Source organism: Procambarus clarkii, chromosome 64, assembly GCF_040958095.1.
Source record: "Procambarus clarkii isolate CNS0578487 chromosome 64, FALCON_Pclarkii_2.0, whole genome shotgun sequence".
Lineage (NCBI taxonomy): Eukaryota > Metazoa > Arthropoda > Malacostraca > Decapoda > Cambaridae > Procambarus > Procambarus clarkii.
Window position 1 is genome coordinate 2,316,765 of NC_091213.1, and position 19,099 is coordinate 2,335,863.

At 46.7% G+C, this 19,099-nt stretch overlaps 1 protein-coding gene across 2 annotated transcripts in view; it reads right to left on the minus strand.

The window, feature by feature from the left end:
• The window catches only part of LOC123768905 (interleukin-1 receptor-associated kinase 1-binding protein 1), a 30,906-nt gene extending 17,055 nt beyond the window's left edge, over positions 1 to 13,851 (minus strand). The window contains exons 1-2 of one of the 2 annotated variants that reach the window (XM_045759694.2): positions 13,614 to 13,839; positions 358 to 528 (exon numbers count right to left, since the gene is read on the minus strand). In XM_045759694.2, coding sequence (XP_045615650.2) covers positions 358 to 528; positions 13,614 to 13,763 — 321 coding nt within the window. In that variant the 5' untranslated portion in view covers positions 13,764 to 13,839. Of the gene's footprint in view, positions 1 to 357; positions 529 to 13,613 lie in introns of both variants that reach the window. The other variant, XM_069309057.1, reaches the window with a different exon arrangement.
• Positions 13,852 to 19,099: the final 5,248 nt, after the last annotated feature.

Sequence of the window (19,099 nt, forward strand, 5' to 3'; positions counted from 1 at the left end):
AACCTGGTCAGACATTCATTCACATAAACAGTGGATTTACAAGAGACTGCAGATCTGATAAGGTCTGACTTGTTGGAGCAGCTATCTAATTTAACAAATTTAGCAATCCACCCTTTTAAAGATTGGCAAAGCATTTTAAAGTCTTCACGATTCCAGTACTTTGCTTGACTAATGATTTATTAAATATAAAACTTAAAGGCTCACTTATCTTTTCCTTATATTATTTTAAGACCTTGATAAAGTTTTAAGATAAATAACAATGTTGTTATTTATATATTAGTGTTTGGTCAACACAATGTTCAATACAATGTTTTTGTTGTTGGTTAAGAAATACGTAATCTCATCTACGTCACTAACCTTCTCGAGGGTAACGTTGTTGGCTAGTTTCTCGACGAGGGTGTTGGCAGCCCGTCTGGCAGTGTCAGCAGGGAGGAGGGCTGTGACCATGACGACCAGCACCAGCCCGCCAGGCTCGCCCACCTTCACCTCCTCAGTCTCACTCACCTCCACAGCTTTGTTGTTGTGCAGCTGCGGCCAGCCAAATTATAATGATAAAAACTGCATAATGTTGATTAAACATTATGCAGATTTGCCCGAAACGCTATGCATACTAGTGGCTTTAGGTATTGTATGTACTACCAAATCAATCTTTAAATCAAACAGAATGTTTGTACTGTAACTCTGCAACTATGTATGTACTTTAACTAAATTATTATTATTATTATTATTATAAAATAGAGATTCGAAATATATAATATACAATATTATACACAAAAATAATTCTGCTTGGAAAAGCGGGTGTAACGAGTACAAACAATATACTCACTACAGCCTCTCATTAGCTTAATGGCGTAACTAATTATCACTAATTACACAAGCTATAATCCTATCCCTATTTACAGGTACCATTCTTTCCATCCTGATGGAGGAAGCTGAGGTGTAGTCAGAAAATCTAAGCAAGCAAATTGCGAATAGCCAGGAGTACAATTTCCACAGTGATTCAGTGAACTACAATACAGACACTTAGGACTAACCACATCTCTTCAAACCTCAAGAATGTAGCACTCAGCATATGCAGCTCTAATTGACCTCAAGACACTACATCAGCAGACTACAACCGCATCGAGCTACAATGTTCTCGCTCCCCATCGAGTCAAATTCAAAAATTCAAAATTCAAATTCAAATGTTTATTCATATAAAGAACATACATACAAGGTGTGATACAAACATTAATGGATTTATAGATAGAGCTAGTACATACAATGCCTAAAGCCACTATTACGCAAAGCGTTTCGGGCAAGAAAAACACTAAGACCAAAACTTAATACTAATTGAGATTAAAGTATAAATTGTGTTGAGATAATATAAAATTAAAAAAGGGGGTAACATGGCAGAAAAATATAAAATATACAATTTGGTCAACAAACAGCATTGTTTAAAATAGCAGACATGGGTTGACATTTAGGGGAAGGTAGGTTACAGGGAGTTAATTAGGTAGTGCTTAGTTTTTATCTTAAATGGGTTGGGAGAGGTACAGTCTTTAACATGACTAGGAAGGTCATTCCACATTCTGGGTCCCCTTGATTTGTAGAGCATTTCTAGTTTGATTAAGTCGTACTCTTGGAATATCAAATAGGTATTTGTTTCTGGTGTGGTGCTCATGTGTTCTGTTACAACCTTCTAGGAAGCTTTTAAGGTCAGGATTGGCATTACAGTTTTTTTTTTTTTTTTTTTTTTTTTTTTTTTTTTTTTTTTTTTTTTTGAGATATATACAAGAGTTGTTACATTCTTGTACAGCCACTAGTACGCGTAGCGTTTCGGGCAAGTCCTTAATCCTATGGTCCCTGGAATACGATCCCCGCCGCGAAGAATCGTTTTTTCATCCAAGTACACATTTTACTGTTGCGTTAAACAGAGGCTACAGTTAAGGAATTGCGCCCAGTAAATCCTCCCCGGCCAGGATACGAACCCATGACATAGCGCTTGCGGAACGCCAGGCGAGTGTCTTACCACTACACCACGGAGACTGCACGGAGTTCAGCATTTTATATATATAAAATACACAAGAGAGGATGTGCAGTGACTTAATATCTAACATATTCAGAGATTTGAGTAGGGGTACCGAGTGATGTCTGGGGCCAGAGTTGGATATTGTCCTAATAGCAGCTTTGTGTTGAGTAATTAGAGGTCGTAAATGATTTTGGGTTATCTTGAGATGATTTCTGGGCTTTAGTGTACCCACGGCCTGGTCCTCGACCAGGCCTCCACCCCCAGGAAGCAGCCCGTGACAGCTGATTAACACCCAGGTACCTATTTTACTGCTAGGTAACAGGGGCATAGGGTGAAAGAAACTCTGCCCATTGTTTCTCGCCGGCGTCCGGGATCGAACCCAGGATCAAATGATCACAAGTCCAGTGTGCTGTCCGCTCAGCCGACCGGCTCCCCAGTAGTAGAACCCCAAGCACAAATACCATAGTTGAGATAAGGATAGTTGAAAGAGTAATAGTGTGTCACCAGGGCAGGGCGAGGTACATAATATCTGATCTTAGAAAAAATGCCAACAGTTTTTGAAACTTTTTTTTTATGTATTTAGAATGTGTCCCTGGAAATTCATCAATGAGAACGCCAACACATTTGCCATCTACTTTGTTACAAATTTGGCCATTGTTTATCCTGAGATTTATTTGATTTGAGGATTTATTGCCAAACAAAATATAGAAAGTTTGTCAATGTTGAGGGTGAGTTTGTTGGCAGTTAGCCAAAGATGGACTTTATTTAACTCAGTATTCACTGTGAACCCCTGGGTAGCTGCAGTGAGCACACACTGGCCCAAAGAAGCCAGCTGAATTCAAAGATGAGTTCCAGGTAAGGTGTGGAAAGAACGTCCAGCCAGGAGCGTTCAATCCGCGCGCCAAGATCAACAAGATTAATAGACACCATACAGCAGATTGACAGCACATATAAGAAGACAGCAATGATCACAATGATAAAGATGTTCAGATTGGGTACATAAAGATTGGGAGATTGGGTAGCAATAGATACAGTGCAGTTTTAAAGCAAAAGGTAAAAAACTATGAAGATGAAATTAGGTACTTTTTAGTATTGTTTTTGAATGACGCAAAAGTTGGACAGCTTTTCAATTCAGTAGGGAGTGAGTTCCATAGACTGGGTCCCTTTATTTGCATAGAGTGTTTACACAGATTAAGTTTGACTCTGGGGATATCAAAGAGATATTTATTTCTGGTGTGGTGATAATGGGTCCTATTACATCTGTCCAGGGAGAGTTTCAGAGCAGGATTTGTATTTAAGAACAGGGTTTTGTAAATGTAGTTGACACAAGAGAATTTGTGGAGTGAGATTATGTTTAGCATGTTTAGGGAGTTAAACAAGGGGGCTGAGTGTTGTCTGAAAGCAGAATTTGTTATTATTCTGATAGCAGACTTTTGCTGGGTGATGATGGACTTGAGGTGGTATGCAGTGGTTGAACCCCATGCACAGATACCATAATTAAGATAGGGATAGATTAGTACATAATATAGAGAGATGAGAGCAGAGTTAGGTACATAATATCTGATTTTGGAGAGTATACCAACTGTTTTAGAGACTTTGTTAGTTATGTGTTTGTTGTATGTGGGTACTGAAGTTGAGTCTCTTGTCTAGGAATAGGCCGAGAAACTTTCCATCATTTTTATTGCTAATGTTTACATTGTCTATCAGAAGCTGAATTGCATTTGTAGATTTGCTTCCAAATAAGATGTAGTAGGTATTTTCTATGTTAAGTGTTAGTTTGTTGGTTGACATCCATAAGTGGACTTTTTTTAGTTCATTATTAATAACATTATTTAGTGTATGTGGGTTGGGGTTAGAGTAGATGAGGGTAGTATCATCAGTAAACAAAATAGGTTTCAGAATGTTAGAGACATTAGGCAGATCATTGATGTATATAAGAAATAGGAGAGGTCCCAAAATGCTGCCCTGTGGCACTAGTATTAATAATATTTACAATTAATTATAGCTTAGTTACTTGCATGCACCTAGCAATCGTACATTCTCCCGTAACTCGTTTGTGCAGCGGGAATTTATTCCATTAAGTAAATATTAACGTAGTCTTAATTCATTATGGATTAAATGAGTTACAGAAGTTAACCAAGCTATGTATACTAAGATTACTCCAGAAGTGGAAGCCTAACACTTTGGGGGGGGGGGGGGTTGCGGCAGAGCACCACACCCCATGAAACCCAAAACATATAACGAATCATGTAGGGAGAAGACAAGGTCCGAAGCATTGAGGGGTCATCGTCTGCAGGCAAGTGGAGGTTGTGACCCCTGGTGTTACGACCCTGGGCTCTTAGTTGGAAACCAGAGGTCCAATTGAGCTCTAAATAATTACTTTACATTAATTCATAGCATTGGATCATGTGAGAAGGATATTTAATTAACAATAACATTTATATCATGGCTCCTTAAAGCTGGGTTATGCACGTATTTCCGTCGTCCTTGCCAAACGTAAGATTTTTTTTTTAATCTTGTTTCTCACAGAGCATTCATACTCTGAGCTTGTTGATTATTAAATATAATATTGAACCAGTTATCAGCTATGCTTAGAACTGTTAAAGTAACTAGTAATGAATGTCTGAGTAAACTTGTGATGATTGCTGCTGTACGATCAGCTAGGTATCCGTCCCGGCAGCATACTTAAACGAGCTCGAGCTGTGGCGTCCTGACTTTCCCTGTGGGGCTGTCTTCCTCCACCTCCTTTCTCCTCTCCCTATAATCTATGTTCTACAAGTTAAGTACCCATTAATGTACCGTGCTACTAGCTAGGTGTGTGTTTTGTTTAGAGGTATTTTAAGCCAGTGTTTTGGCATCACTAAGTGTACTCCATTGTGACTAGGGTACCACGTGGGTCATAGCTACCCAGGCTGCTTCAAGCCTTACAAGTGCTGTTCTCTAAGTAGACTTTTCCCTAGTTTGTTATTGTAGACCTTACATCCTGCCTATGTGGGCCAAGGGGGTTAACGTAGGGTAGAGTGGTAAAGTAAATAGTTGTATTAATGTATATGGGGGGTTATTAGAGGGGTTTAATAAATAAGGTATAAGATAGGAGTTCCTTTTATCCTGCTGAGTGTGGAATAGGGGATTACCTTAGACTACAGACATTTATTCTAACAATTATTAATTGCTGGGAATATTCTTCCCTGGGGGCCGGGGCCTCCCTATTGCCACTATTTTAGGAACTCTTTTATCTTGTACTATTGGCCCTCTCAGTACAATCACCTGCCCCCCATAACACCTGGTAACCCGCTTAAGTATCCCACTTTGGTGCGCACGCACCCAGGCGCAACTCGTTTGGCAGACGTTTTCTTCCTACAGAAACTTTCCCGCTTTTCCAAGCAGGATCACTTACTAATTACTAATAATTGTAAATATTAATTAATAATAAATATTTAACAAATTAGTCCCAATCCAATGATGAGTTTTCTTCCAAGCACAGAAACTCACCACACGTTTTGCGAGTAATTTGGCATGGGTTTGTACCCTGGCCGGGGAGGATTGATTGGGCACCAATCCTTAACTGCACGCCTCTGTTCACCCAGCAGTGAATTGGTACCTGGTTGTTAAACGATTTGGCGGGTCGTATTCCAGGGAAAATTAGGATTAAAAATCTGCCTGAAATGCTATGAGTGCTAGTAGTAGTAGTAGTAGGCATCCATTAGTTATAGGGCACTAGGGAGTTGCGTTCTGATTGTCGGTCTGGAATGGCCTCTCCAGGGCACAAAGCCAGGGTAGGTTGATATGGAAGAGAAGCTGTCGCCCATGCAGCAGGTCCTATTCAGTTTCATCTTATGTTCACTTTGCATATGGTTTCTAGCGGCAACAGTTTGTAGATGGCAAGTCAGTTAAAAGCTTTGTGGTGGTCATATCAATATATTGGCTGTTGCGACTGCTATCTAGTAACAGACCTCGCTGGCCTCAAGAGTCATTTACCCCACCTAATATCACAGAAGGTATAAACAATTCTTTAAGTTAATAAGAAAGTGCCTCAGACACGTTTTTTGGGCGAATTTTAGCGATAAATATGGGAAGAGGGATGGAAGCAGAAACAGGATGGCGCTGGGCAGTAGGCAAAAAATCTGGGAACTCGCCTGATGTAGCGACGCCGGCCTCAAGGTCGTATATCGAAAGGTATGAGTGAATAGAGGACCAGATTCACAGCCAATCAGCGATATACTCTGATGTCATCGGTGGGATGAGCTGGACTCAGGGATTGGCGCTCAGGTCAGTAACGTTCTAGACGTGGATAAGGATGGATGTCACGCTAGAGCTCCAGGGAAAATCCGCCAGATTAGCAATTTAGGTGGCAAGTTGAGCCTAATACGAAGAGCAACAGTACTGCGACAATGCATGGAGTGGCCGGAAGGTGGCATAGTGATAAGTTAGTGAAGGGAATGCAGCTGTTGATTTTGGAGCATGACAGCACGCCTGAGATGCTGTCATGAGAGTGCAAGAAGCCCGTGACAACGGGAGATTAACGTGAGTGAACAATCGTCCAGTCCAAGAGGCAGTCCCGAGGAGTCAGCGTCGGTTAGGTTGTATTTCAAGAAGTTGTTCTACAGGAGGAAGCCACGTTGAAGAAGCTTGTATATAGGGTTCAACTGGACGACCGGTAGGAGACCTTTGCCTGCGGGCAAGGCTAATCAATGACAGTTGTAATTATCTGTTGGCCAGTCTATGAGTAACCAGCGACTAACGTGAATAAACATGGATACTGCGAACAGTGACATTGAGCCAACATTACTCAACCAGTGGAGGCAGTAGTCGAATAATCTTCACCCGAGGTAGTAGTGAATCAGTGCAGACGGCATTGATCTGAAGCTACCAAAGATGTGGTACGACTTGCAGAGCGATGCACGCTTACGTGAAATGAACGTTGTTGACGACGGTGGATCTCTCCAAGGACACGTCCCCCTGTGCTTGAGAAGGGACGAGGTTTCACTGGGAGAGGAACCTAATGTTGTTTAAGATTCGCTACCTGGAACGAAAAGTTCCAAGTAGCACGGGCTATGGTGAGCCTGTATTTGGAGCCTAATGAGTGATCTGCATGAAGGATATTGTGGAAAGGGAGAAGAGGAGCCCGAGGATGTGTGTGACGTAAGGGATCATCAGCAGGATGGAGCAGTGAGATCATTGAGGCAGCTGTGACTACAGTAAGCTGAGCGACGAGAGGGAACTATCGGAGGAAAGCGCCAAGCCATTACGACTATGTAGCACGTGGAAGGGGTGAGGATAAGGATTTGGGATGGGACGGGGGGGGGGGGAAAGGAATGGTACCCCAACCACTTCAACGGTCGGGGATTGAACGCCGACCTGCATGAAGCGAGACCGTCGCTCTACCGTCCAGCCCAAGTGGTTGGGCGACGAGAGGGAGTATCCTGCTACTGGGGAAGACTCAACTGCGCTTACTTAATCTGCTCTCCCCTTTCCCAATTATATGTTCATTGGGAACTTACAGAATGCTTATTGATACAACTTTATGTGCCAGGATAGATTAATACAGTATCTGAAGTCTTCTGATCAATTCTTTATGTGTATTATACCAATCAGAACAATGTGTAAGGGCTCTGAGTGTCTGTGTCACGTCTGTCTGTCAGACAGTCGTGAGACAGTCATATATGACACAGATGTGACAGTCATATATGACACAGATGTGACAGTAATATATGACACAGATGTGACAGTCATATATGACACAGATGTGACAGTCATATATGACACAGATGTGACAGTCATATATGACACAGATGTGTCATACATGTCTGTGTGTGTCCAAAGGTGGAGCTAGTCATACAGTTAGCTCGCCCAAATTGGCTGAAGGAATGGTCTGGGGTACAAGATGAACATAGGCTGGTCGTTGTTGTTGTTGTTTTAGATTTAGCTACTCAGAACGAAGTGTCCATGTAGCACGGACTATGGTGAGCCCGTAATTCGCTGGTCGGGGTCGCCAGAATATAAACGGGAACAGCGTGCCAGGGTCATGTGCACGAGTTACGAGGAAAGGTTGCGTAAAATGCACCTCACCACACTGGAAAAGAGAAGAGTAAGGGGAGATATGGTCACAACCTACAAAATTCTGAGATGAATTAACAGGGTAGATAAGGATAAACGGTTTAACACGGGGGGTACGCGAACAAGGGGACACAGGTGGAAACTGAGTACCCAAATGAGCCACAGGGACGTTAGAAAGAACTTTTTTAGTGTCAGACTAGTTAACAGGTGGAATGCATTAGACAGTGATGTGGTGGAGGCTGACTCCATACACAGTTTCAAGTGTAGATATGATAGAGCCCAGTAGGCTCAGGAACCTGTACACCAGTTGAGAGGCGGGACCAAAGAGCCAGAACTCAACCTCCGGAAGCACAAGTAGCTAGGTGAGTACATTCAGCCCCCCACGACGGACTCTGGCACTGCCCGCCAGCTACACAGCAATATATTTTTAAAACATATAATTTTCTTATAGTAATATGCACCACAATTCACTGATCTTTGACACAACCACTTTTATTTTTATTTATTTATTTTATTTATTTATATATACAAGAGTTGTTACATTGTTGTAGAGCCACTAGTACGCGTAGGGTTTCGGGCAGGTCCTTAATCCTATGGTCCCTGAAAAAAGACCCCGCGACAAAAAATTGTTTTTACACCTAAGTACCCATTTTACTGTTGGGTAAACAGAGGCAACAGTTAAGGATTTGCACCCAGTAAACCCTCCCCGGCCAGGATACGAACCAGGACAAAACACTCTCGGAACGCCAGACGAATGTCTATTACCACTACGCAACGGAGACTGTCAGCATAAAGATTTGGACTTAGACTGAACGGTAGAGCGATGGTTTCGCTTCATGCAAGTCGGCGTTCAATACCCGACCTTCCACCTAGGTGGTTGGGCACCCTTCCTCTCCCCCCCCCCTTTCCCCACCATCCCATTCCAAATCCTTATCCTGATCCCTTCTAAGTGCTGTATATATATATATATATATATAGTCGTAATGGCTTGGCGCTTTCCCCTGATAGTTCCCATCCCTTCACTTATCTAGGAAGAATTAACAAAAATTTCATATATATATATATATATATATATATATATATATAGATAGATATATATATATGTCGTACCTAGTAGCCAGAACGCACTTCTCAGCCTACTATGCAAGGCACGATTTGCCTAATAAGCCAAGTTTTCATGAATTAATTGTTTTTCGATTACCTAACCTACCTAAGCTAACCTAACCTAAATGGCCACTGCCTTTTGAACGAAAGGCGGTGGAGTTTCTGATAGGGAAGGAAGAAACAATTGCGCACCGCGTTCCGCAAGGCGCGTCTCGCTCTCACTCCCTCTCCCGACGCGGTCCACGATCCACGAAGCGCCCACCCTCCTCCCCCTTTCTGCTGGCTGCCAGTTTTCCCGGTTCTGACTACGTCAGTCGTTGTTCCTCACGTCTTTCCTCCCGTTTCACTGGGGGATGGGTGGGGGGGGGGGGGTGCAGCGCCCGTCCCCAAGTGTTCCGCTGTCCGCAGCTACTACTTTGACTTTACAGCCATTCTACTAGTAAGCCCTACCTTATGTCAGGTAATTCCTTCTTCCTTGGCGGCTCGGCCTCTGGCCTGGGGTTATTTTCTTCTCCAAATACATATTAGGCTTTCCCAGTCACTATGTATTTTCCGCCGCCTGATTATTCTCCAGCTAGGGTTTCCCTTATGTTATGTTGTTCACTTTGGTGTCCTGTTATACTTAGAATTAGATTTGTTACATTCGCCTCACTGCTAATTCTAGACATTAGGACCTTAGGTTTCTGCAGAGTTTGTTACTAGGCTATAAGATTACGTTATTTTACTACGGGTGTACGATTTAAGATGTTTCGTGTACTTTGAGTTAGCCACGGCTATGTTATACATTTGTTAAGACCTACTTAGAAGCCTGCTTTACTTCTGCAGAATTATTTATCCTGTCTAATAAATTTACGCCCCCATGTGTTGGTGTCTTCCTTCCCCTGATCAGAAACCTAGCTAACTTTTTCGGCAACCTAACCTAACCTATTAAGATAGGTTAGGTTAGGTTAGGTTAGGTTAGGGAGGGTTGGTTAGGTTCGGTCATATATCTACGTTAATTTTAACTCCAATAAAAAAAATTGACCTCATACATAATGAAATGTGTAGCTTTATCATTTCATAAGAAAAAATTAGAGAAAATATATTAATGCAGCAAAACTTGGCTTATTAGGCAAATCGTACCTTGCATAGTAGGCTGAGAAGTGCGTTCTGGCTACTAGGTACGACATATATATATATATATATATATATATATATATATATATATATATATATATATATATATATTATATATATATATATATATATATATATATATATATATATATATATATACATATATAATATATATAATATATAGAAATATGAGTAGATGGATGGATAGATAGTTGGATGTATAGTTGGATAGATATATGGATAGATGGAGAGATTGATCGGAGCCCATCATGAAGTCCCCACCTGAAGAAACACATAAGGAAACTGGAAAAGGTTCAGAAGTTTGCAAAGAGACTCGTCCCAGCGTTGCGAGGGATGGGGTATGAAGGGCGACTGAAGGAACTGAACCCGATGACACTAGAAAAAAGGAGGGAGAGGGGAGATATGATAGAAACATATAAAATACTTAGCGGGATTGAGAGTGGAAATAGACGAAATGTTAATCCTGTATACTAACATAATAAGGGGACAGAGATGGAAGCGGGAAACTCAGATGAGTCACAGATATGTTAGGAAGTTTTCTTCTAGCGTGAGAGTAGCGGGAAAATGGAATGCACTTGGGGAACAGGTTGTGGAAGCAAACGTTATTCATAATTTTAAAACTAGATATGATAGGGAATTAGGACCGGGGAGTTATTGCTGTAAACAACCGATGGCTAGAATGGCAGGATCCAAGAGTCAATGCTCGATCCTGCAGACATTAATAGGTGAGTACACACAAGGGGCGTCACTCACCGTCTGGTACACACAGGGGGCGTCACTCACCGTCTGGTACACACAGGGTGCGTCACTCACCGTCTGGTACACACAGGGTGCGTCACTCACCGTCTGGTACACACAGGGGGCGTCACTCACCGTCTGGTACACACAGGGGGCGTCACTCACCGTCTGGTACACACAAGGGGCGTCACTCACCGTCTGGTACACACAGGGGGCGTCACTCACCGTCTGGTACACACAAGGGGCGTCACTCACCGTCTGGTACACACAGGGGGCGTCACTCATCGTCTGGTAAACACAGGGGGCGTCACTCACCGTCTGGTACACACAGGGGGCGTCACTCACCGTCTGGTACACACAGGGGGCGTCACTCACCATCTGGTACACACAAGGGGCGTCACTCACCGTCTGGTACACACAGGGGGCGTCACTCACCGTCTGGTACACACAGGGGGCGTCTCTTACCGTCTGGTACACACAGGGGGCGTCACTCACCGTCTGGTACACACAGGGGGCGTCACTCACCGTCTGGTACACACAGGGGGCGTCACTCACCGTCTGGTACACACAGGGGGCGTCACTCACCGTCTGGTACACGCAAGGGGCGTCACTCACCGTCTGGTACACACAAGGGGCGTCACTCACCGTCTGGTACACACAGGGGGGTCACTCACCGTCTGGTACACACAGGGGGCGTCTCTCACCGTCTGGTACACACAGGGGGCGTCACTCACCGTCTGGTACACACAGGGGGCGTCACTCACCGTCTGGTACACACAGGGGGCGTAACTCACCGTCTGGTACACACAGGGGGCGTCACTCACCGTCTGGTACACGCAAGGGGCGTCACTCACCGACTGGTACACACAGGGGGCGTCACTCACCGTCTGGTACACACATGGGGCGTCACTCACCGTCTGGTACACACAGGGGGCGTCACTCACCGTCTGGTACACACAAGGGGCGTCACTCACCGTCTGGTACACACAGGGGGCGTCACTCACCGTCTGGTACACACAGGGGGCGTCACTCACCGTCTGGTACACACAAGGTGCGTCACTCACCGTCTGGTACACACAGGGGGCGTCACTCACCGTCTGGTACACACAGGGGGCGTCACTCACCGTCTGGTACACACAAGGGGCGTCACTCACCGTCTGGTACACACAAGGTGCGTCACTCACCGTCTGGTACACACAGGGGGCGTCACTCACCGTCTGGTACACACAAGGGGCGTCACTCACCGTCTGGTACACACAAGGTGCGTCACTCACCGTCTGGTACACACAGGGGGCGTCACTCACCGTCTGGTACACACAGGGGGCGTCACTCACCGTCTGGTACACACAAGGTGCGTCACTCACCGTCTGGTACACACACAGGGGGCGTCACTCACCGTCTGGTACACACAAGGGGCCTCACTCACCGTCTGGTACACACAAGGTGCGTCACTCACCGTCTGGTACACACAGGGGGCGTCACTCACCGTCTGGTACACACAGGGGGCGTCACTCACCGTCTGGTACACACAAGGGGCGTCACTCACCGTCTGGTACACACAAGGTGCGTCACTCACCGTCTGGTACACACAGGGGGCGTCACTCACCGTCTGGTACACACAGGGGGCGTCACTCACCGTCTGGTACACACAGGGGGCGTCACTCACCGTCTGGTACACACAGGGGGCGTCACTCACCGTCTGGTACACACAGGGGGCGTCACTCACCGTCTAGTACACACAGGGGGCGTCACTCACCGTCTAGTACACACAGGGGGCGTCACTCACCGTCTGGTACACGCAAGGGGCGTCACTCACCGTCTGGTACACACAGGGGGCGTCACTCACCGTCTGGTACACACAGGGGGCGTCACTCACCGTCTGGTACACACAGGGGGCGTCACTCACCGTCTAGTACACACAGGGGGCGTCACTCACCGTCTGGTACACACAGGGGGCGTCACTCACCGTCTAGTACACACAGGGGGCGTCACTCACCGTCTAGTACACACAGGGGGCGTCACTCACCGTCTAGTACACACAGGGGGCGTCACTCACCGTCTGGTACACGCAAGGGGCGTCACTCACCGTCTGGTACACACAGGGGGCGTCACTCACCGTCTAGTACACACAGGGGGCGTCACTCACCGTCTGGTACACGCAAGGGGCGTCACTCACCGTCTGGTACACACAGGGGGCGTCACTCACCGTCTAGTACACACAGGGGGCGTCACTCACCGTCTAGTACACACAGGGGGCGTCACTCACCGTCTGGTACACGCAAGGGGCGTCACTCACCGTCTGGTACACACAGGGGGCGTCACTCACCGTCTGGTACACACAGGGGGCGTCACTCACCGTCTGGTACACACAGGGGGCGTCACTCACCGTCTAGTACACACAGGGGGCGTCACTCACCGTCTAGTACACACAGGGGGCGTCACTCACCGTCTGGTACACACAGGGGGCGTCACTCACCGTCTGGTACACACAGGGGGCGTCACTCACCGTCTAGTACACACAGGGGGCGTCACTCACCGTCTGGTACACACAGGGGGCGTCACTCACCGTCTGGTACACATAAGGTCGGCGCTTCTCCACCGACGCTCCGCATTCCTCAATGGTGTTTTTGTGGGCGGAGATAACTAGAGTGAGGGAGGCCAGGTGAGGCCGTACCTCAACCTCCCCCACGCCCACAACCTCCACCACCTCGCTCATAACCTCCACCGACTCTCACAACCCCCACCGCCTCCTTCATAAGCCCGCACCGACACATTGACTAACTGTTGTAGCCTACTGCGACCCCCCTGGATGGGGGTCGGGGGTCCCCAGTCGAATTGTCTCACTGGGAGGTGTTATATTTCGCGAGGTTTTGCTCTCAATAACATATATGTAGAGGATTTTATATAATGATTTGACCTAATTTGGATCTTTTATAATATCTGTATAATATTATCTACAAACTATTTTTCTCATGTGAATACATGGAGGATATGCACAGCACATCCTAGCATGATGTATATAAAACTTTACATTCATATATTACCACAACATGTCAATATAGTTTCTGATAACTGACGTTTTTATTCAAGTTTTCCTGTGTCCAATCGTGGAGGAAAATCAGGAAATAAATGGTTTACCATTATCGATCTAGGGAGAGGAATGGAGTGTTGTTGTTGTGGTAACCATGGCAACAACCACGTGTTTACCCCCCCCCCCACCACCACCACCACAACACCCACGCCGCCGCCAGCACCTGTGCCAGGATTCAACAAGCATTTACGCATCTTCTTCGAAGTCTTCAAGACTGTAACTTGCTTAGCTAAATGAATGTTGGGGGTTCTGACCCTGAGCCCGTTGTGTGCCTTTGTAACACGTTCCATTACCGCCCACAACATGGGAATGGGGTGCATAATAAATGAACAAAAAACAACTTTCGACCCTGTACAGCTTTTCTCAATATTTGGCGGCTTTGTTTACAACTATTAAGCAGTTTGAGCTCTGCAATATTTAGTGGCTGTTTATAACAGCCACTAAATATTGCCCCTGCCCGAAACGCTTTGCGTAATAGTGGCTTTAGGCATCGTATGTACTAGCTCTATCTATTAATCCAACAAACTTTGTAAAATCTCTTGTATGTATGTACCTTACCTAAATAAACATTTATTTATTTATTTATTTATAACAATTACAACGTTTGATTGGGAAGTTTTGATGCTCATAAATAGTTTAATAATTGTAAACAACCTTGTCAGAGATGCTGCGCGTACTAGTGGCTTTAGGTATTGTATGTTTTAGCTCTGTCTATAAATCAAACATTATGTTTGTAACTCATCTTCTATGTACGTACTTTTACCTGAATAAACATTTTGATTTTTGAACAAAGTCGCCAAAGATTGAGAAAAGATGTTACGAAAAATGGGTAAATGCTTACTGAATCCTTGCCTAACCATTACTCAATAATAACCCATCCTGTCAGTACTCACCTAGTTGTATTCACCTAGTTGTGCTTGCGGGGGGGTTGAGCTCTCGCTCTTTGGTCCCACCTCTCAACTGTCAATCAACTGGTGTATAGATTCCTGAGCCTACTGGGCTCTATCATATCTACATTTGAAGTGGTATTGAACCCCTGTATACTTATCCAGTCATCGGTAGTGGATCCTATAAGACTCATCTTGTGAGTGGTAGTGGACCATACCCATCCTGTGTTACAGCATCCCTCAGGGGGCTTCCTTGCTCGTACTTGGGATACCGTTCGAGCCAACAGTAAATTTAAATTTTTAAATTTTGCCCCGAAATGAGCGGAAGGCACAAAATTGGACGCCAGAGGCACGGGGGCCGCCGGAACAGAATCTTTCTTAAGAACCAGCACCAAGTCCCCTCCCTCACCCGCAACCTCGGCCTGTGCCACAACCTCTCAACACGGGGAACCAGCAACCGGGGACGCAGAGGCAGCCGGAGAAGACACCGGGCCAGGGCCAGGCGACAATCCCACCACAGGACCCACCACCGCTGCAACACGGCCAACAGGAGCCGCAGGCACTCTAACAGCGTCGCCCACATCATCATTCACAGAAGACGAAATTCTGGAGTCCCCAAAATCCCTGACGTCGGCCCAGGCCTCACCACGAGGTGGAGACAGACTCAAAGCTCGCCGCGAACGCTTGGACACAGGTCGTCGGAACTATCACCCCCGCCAGGAGGCACCGTAGCAGAACCTCCGGACGGTCGCGCAACTCCCCGCAGCGCACGATCACTCAACATCGCAGCCTCAACAACCCGGGGGAACAGGACCACACACCGCAGGAGACATCACAGCGTGCACGTCGACACGGGCCGAAGACAGCTGCCGGAGACAGTACAGGCCGAGGCGCAGCCTCGACGTCCGGAGGCACGAGACCACACACCCCTGGAGACTCGACTGGAGACGAGGCAGGCAGGGGTGGCTGAGGTGCGGGAGCCGGGGATACACTCCGACACCCACAGCCACATCGAGGCTGGCATCAGACCGGCAACAGGGCACCAGACGACTGGGAAGTATCACTCACTACAACAGCACCTACCGACAGGTCCGGGACCGCCAACAGGGGAAAGTTCTCCTCCCTGAAGAGGTTCACAAGGCCCGACCCGGCTCGCATCACAACCCGCAGCCTGATGGCCCGAGAGTCCGCACAGGAAACAAGTCCGGGGCTGCACCCCATAGAATACGCGTACCATGAAGCCCAGAAGCAGGAGAGACGAAGGGATGGGGTCCTTCAAGCGCAGCACCACAATGCGGGTCCCATTCGGGATACCTTTCCACCGCCCGGAGGAGACTGCATTCATCCGGACACTCAAGACCCGCCCATACCGGGTAAAGTGACGCTGGAGAAGTGAGTCAGGGAACTCAAAGGGAGCAACATGAACTGCCACATAGGTAGTCTCACTACACCTGTCCGACAGTGAAGTGAGGACACTGCACTGTCGAGTGCAGTGCAGTTTGGAGTCCCTGTGCCTTTTTTCACCAACTTCGAGGTCAACCCCAGAACTCACAGTTCCTGCGACGGCGCTGGAACCAATCGTATTGGCGTTTGCCTTTCCACTGGAGACTTTCGGCGTCGTGGAGAGGTGGGACCTGCTGCCTGGGTAACAGCTTCTCATCTGTATCAACCTACCCTGGCTTTGCGCCCTGGTGAGGTCACTCCAGACCGACAACCAGAGCGGAACACCAGTCTCCTGAGACTGATGGATGCCATATACTACTATTTTCAAGATACAGGATATTAGGCTTCGGCTATTTACTTCAAATGTCTCCACAAATACATGGAGTATACATTTGGTAATGATACATAATATGTATAGGTATATCAAATATACACTGACAATACGTAATACATACTAGAGTAATGTCAGGAATAGATTATATATATATATATATATATATATATATATATATATATATATATATATATATATATATATATATATATATATATATATATATATATATATATAAAGTAATATCCAGTGATACTAGGCTATTCGACCTGGATATCATTATGCAGAATGAACTCAGCATACACCAGCCACAGCATGATATATCATACTGGTGTATGTGTGGTCATAACACAGTACTGGAGGCCGGGGGGAACTGCACAGCAACTGACCAGTGCTAAAGGACGAAAGGACGGGGGAACGGTACATGGAGGGCAAGGTGACGAAACATAGAGGGCAAGGTGACGAAACATAGAGGGCAAGGTGACGAAGCATGGAGGGCAAGGTGACGAAACATAGAGGGCAAGGTGACGAAGCATGGAGGGCAAGGTGACGAAACATAGAGGGCAAGGTGACGAAACATGGAGGGCAAGGTGACGAAACATGGAGGGCAAGGTGACGAAACATAGAGGGCAAGGTGACGAAGCATGGAGGGCAAGGTGACGAAACATAGAGGGCAAGGTGACGAAACATAGAGGGCAAGGTGACGAAACATAGAGGGCAAGGTGACGAAGCATGGAGGGCAAGGTGACGAAACATAGAGGGCAAGGTGACGAAGCATGGAGGGCAAGGTGACGAAACATAGAGGGCAAGGTGACGAAGCATGGAGGGCAAGGTGACGAAACATGGAGGGCAAGGTGACGAAACATAGAGGGCAAGGTGACGAAGCATGGAGGGCAAGGTGACGAAACATAGAGGGCAAGGTGACGAAACATAGAGGGCAAGGTGACGAAACATAGAGGGCAAGGTGACGAAACATGGAGGGCAAGGTGACGAAACATGGAGGGCAAGGTGACGAAACATGGAGGGCAAGGTGACGAAACATGGAGGGCAAGGTGACGAAACATGGAGGGCAAGGTGACGAAACATGGAGGGCAAGGTGACGAAACATGGAGGGCAAGGTGACGAAACATGGAGGACAAGGTGACGAAACATGGAGGGCAAGGTGACGAAACATGGAGGGCAAGGTGACGAAACATGGAGGACAAGGTGACGAAACATGGAGGGCAAGGTGACGAAATATGGAGGACAAGGTGACGAAACATGGAGGGCAAGGTGACGAAACATGGAGGGCAAGGTGACGAAACATGGAGGGCAAGGTGACGAAACATGGAGGGCAAGGTGACGAAACATGGAGGACAAGGTGACGAAACATGGAGGGCAAGGTGACGAAACATGGAGGACAAGGTGACGAAACATGGAGGGCAAGGTGACGAAACATGGAGGGCAAGGTGACGAAACATGGAGGGCAAGGTGACGAAACATGGAGGGCAAGGTGACGAAACATGGAGGGCAAGGTGACGAAACATGGAGGGCAAGGTGACGAAACATGGAGGGCAAGGTGACGAAACATGCAGGGCAAGGTGACGAAACATTGAGGGCAAGGTGACGAAACATGCAGGGCAAGGTGACGAAACATAGAGGGCAAGGTGACGAAACATGGAGGACAAGGTGACGAAACATGAGGGCAAGGTGACAAAGCATGGAGGGCAAGGTGACGAAACATAGAGGGCAAGGTGACGAAGCATGGAGGACAAGGTGACGAAGCATGGAGGGCAAGGTGACGAAGCATGGAGGGCAAGGTGACGAAACATAGAGGGCAAGGTGACGAAACATAGAGGGCAAGGTGACGAAGCATGGAGGACAAGGTGACGAAGCATGGAGGGCAAGGTGACGAAACATAGAGGGCAAGGTGACGAAGCATGGAGGACAAGGTGACGAAGCATGGAGGACAAGGTGACGAAGCATGGAGGACAAGGTGACGAAACATGGAGGGCAAGGTGACGAAACATAGAGGGCAAGGTGACGAAGCATGGAGGACAAGGTGACGAAGCATGGAGGACAAGGTGACGAAACATGGAGGGCAAGGTGACGAAGCATGGAGGGCAAGGTGACGAAACATGGAGGGCAAGGTGACGAAGCATGGAGGACAAGGTGACGAAACATTGAGGGCAAGGTGACGAAACATAGAGGGCAAGGTGACGAAGCATGGAGGACAAGGTGACGAAGCATGGAGGGCAAGGTGACGAAACATGGAGGGCAAGGTGACGAAACATGAGGGCAAGGTGACGAAGCATGGA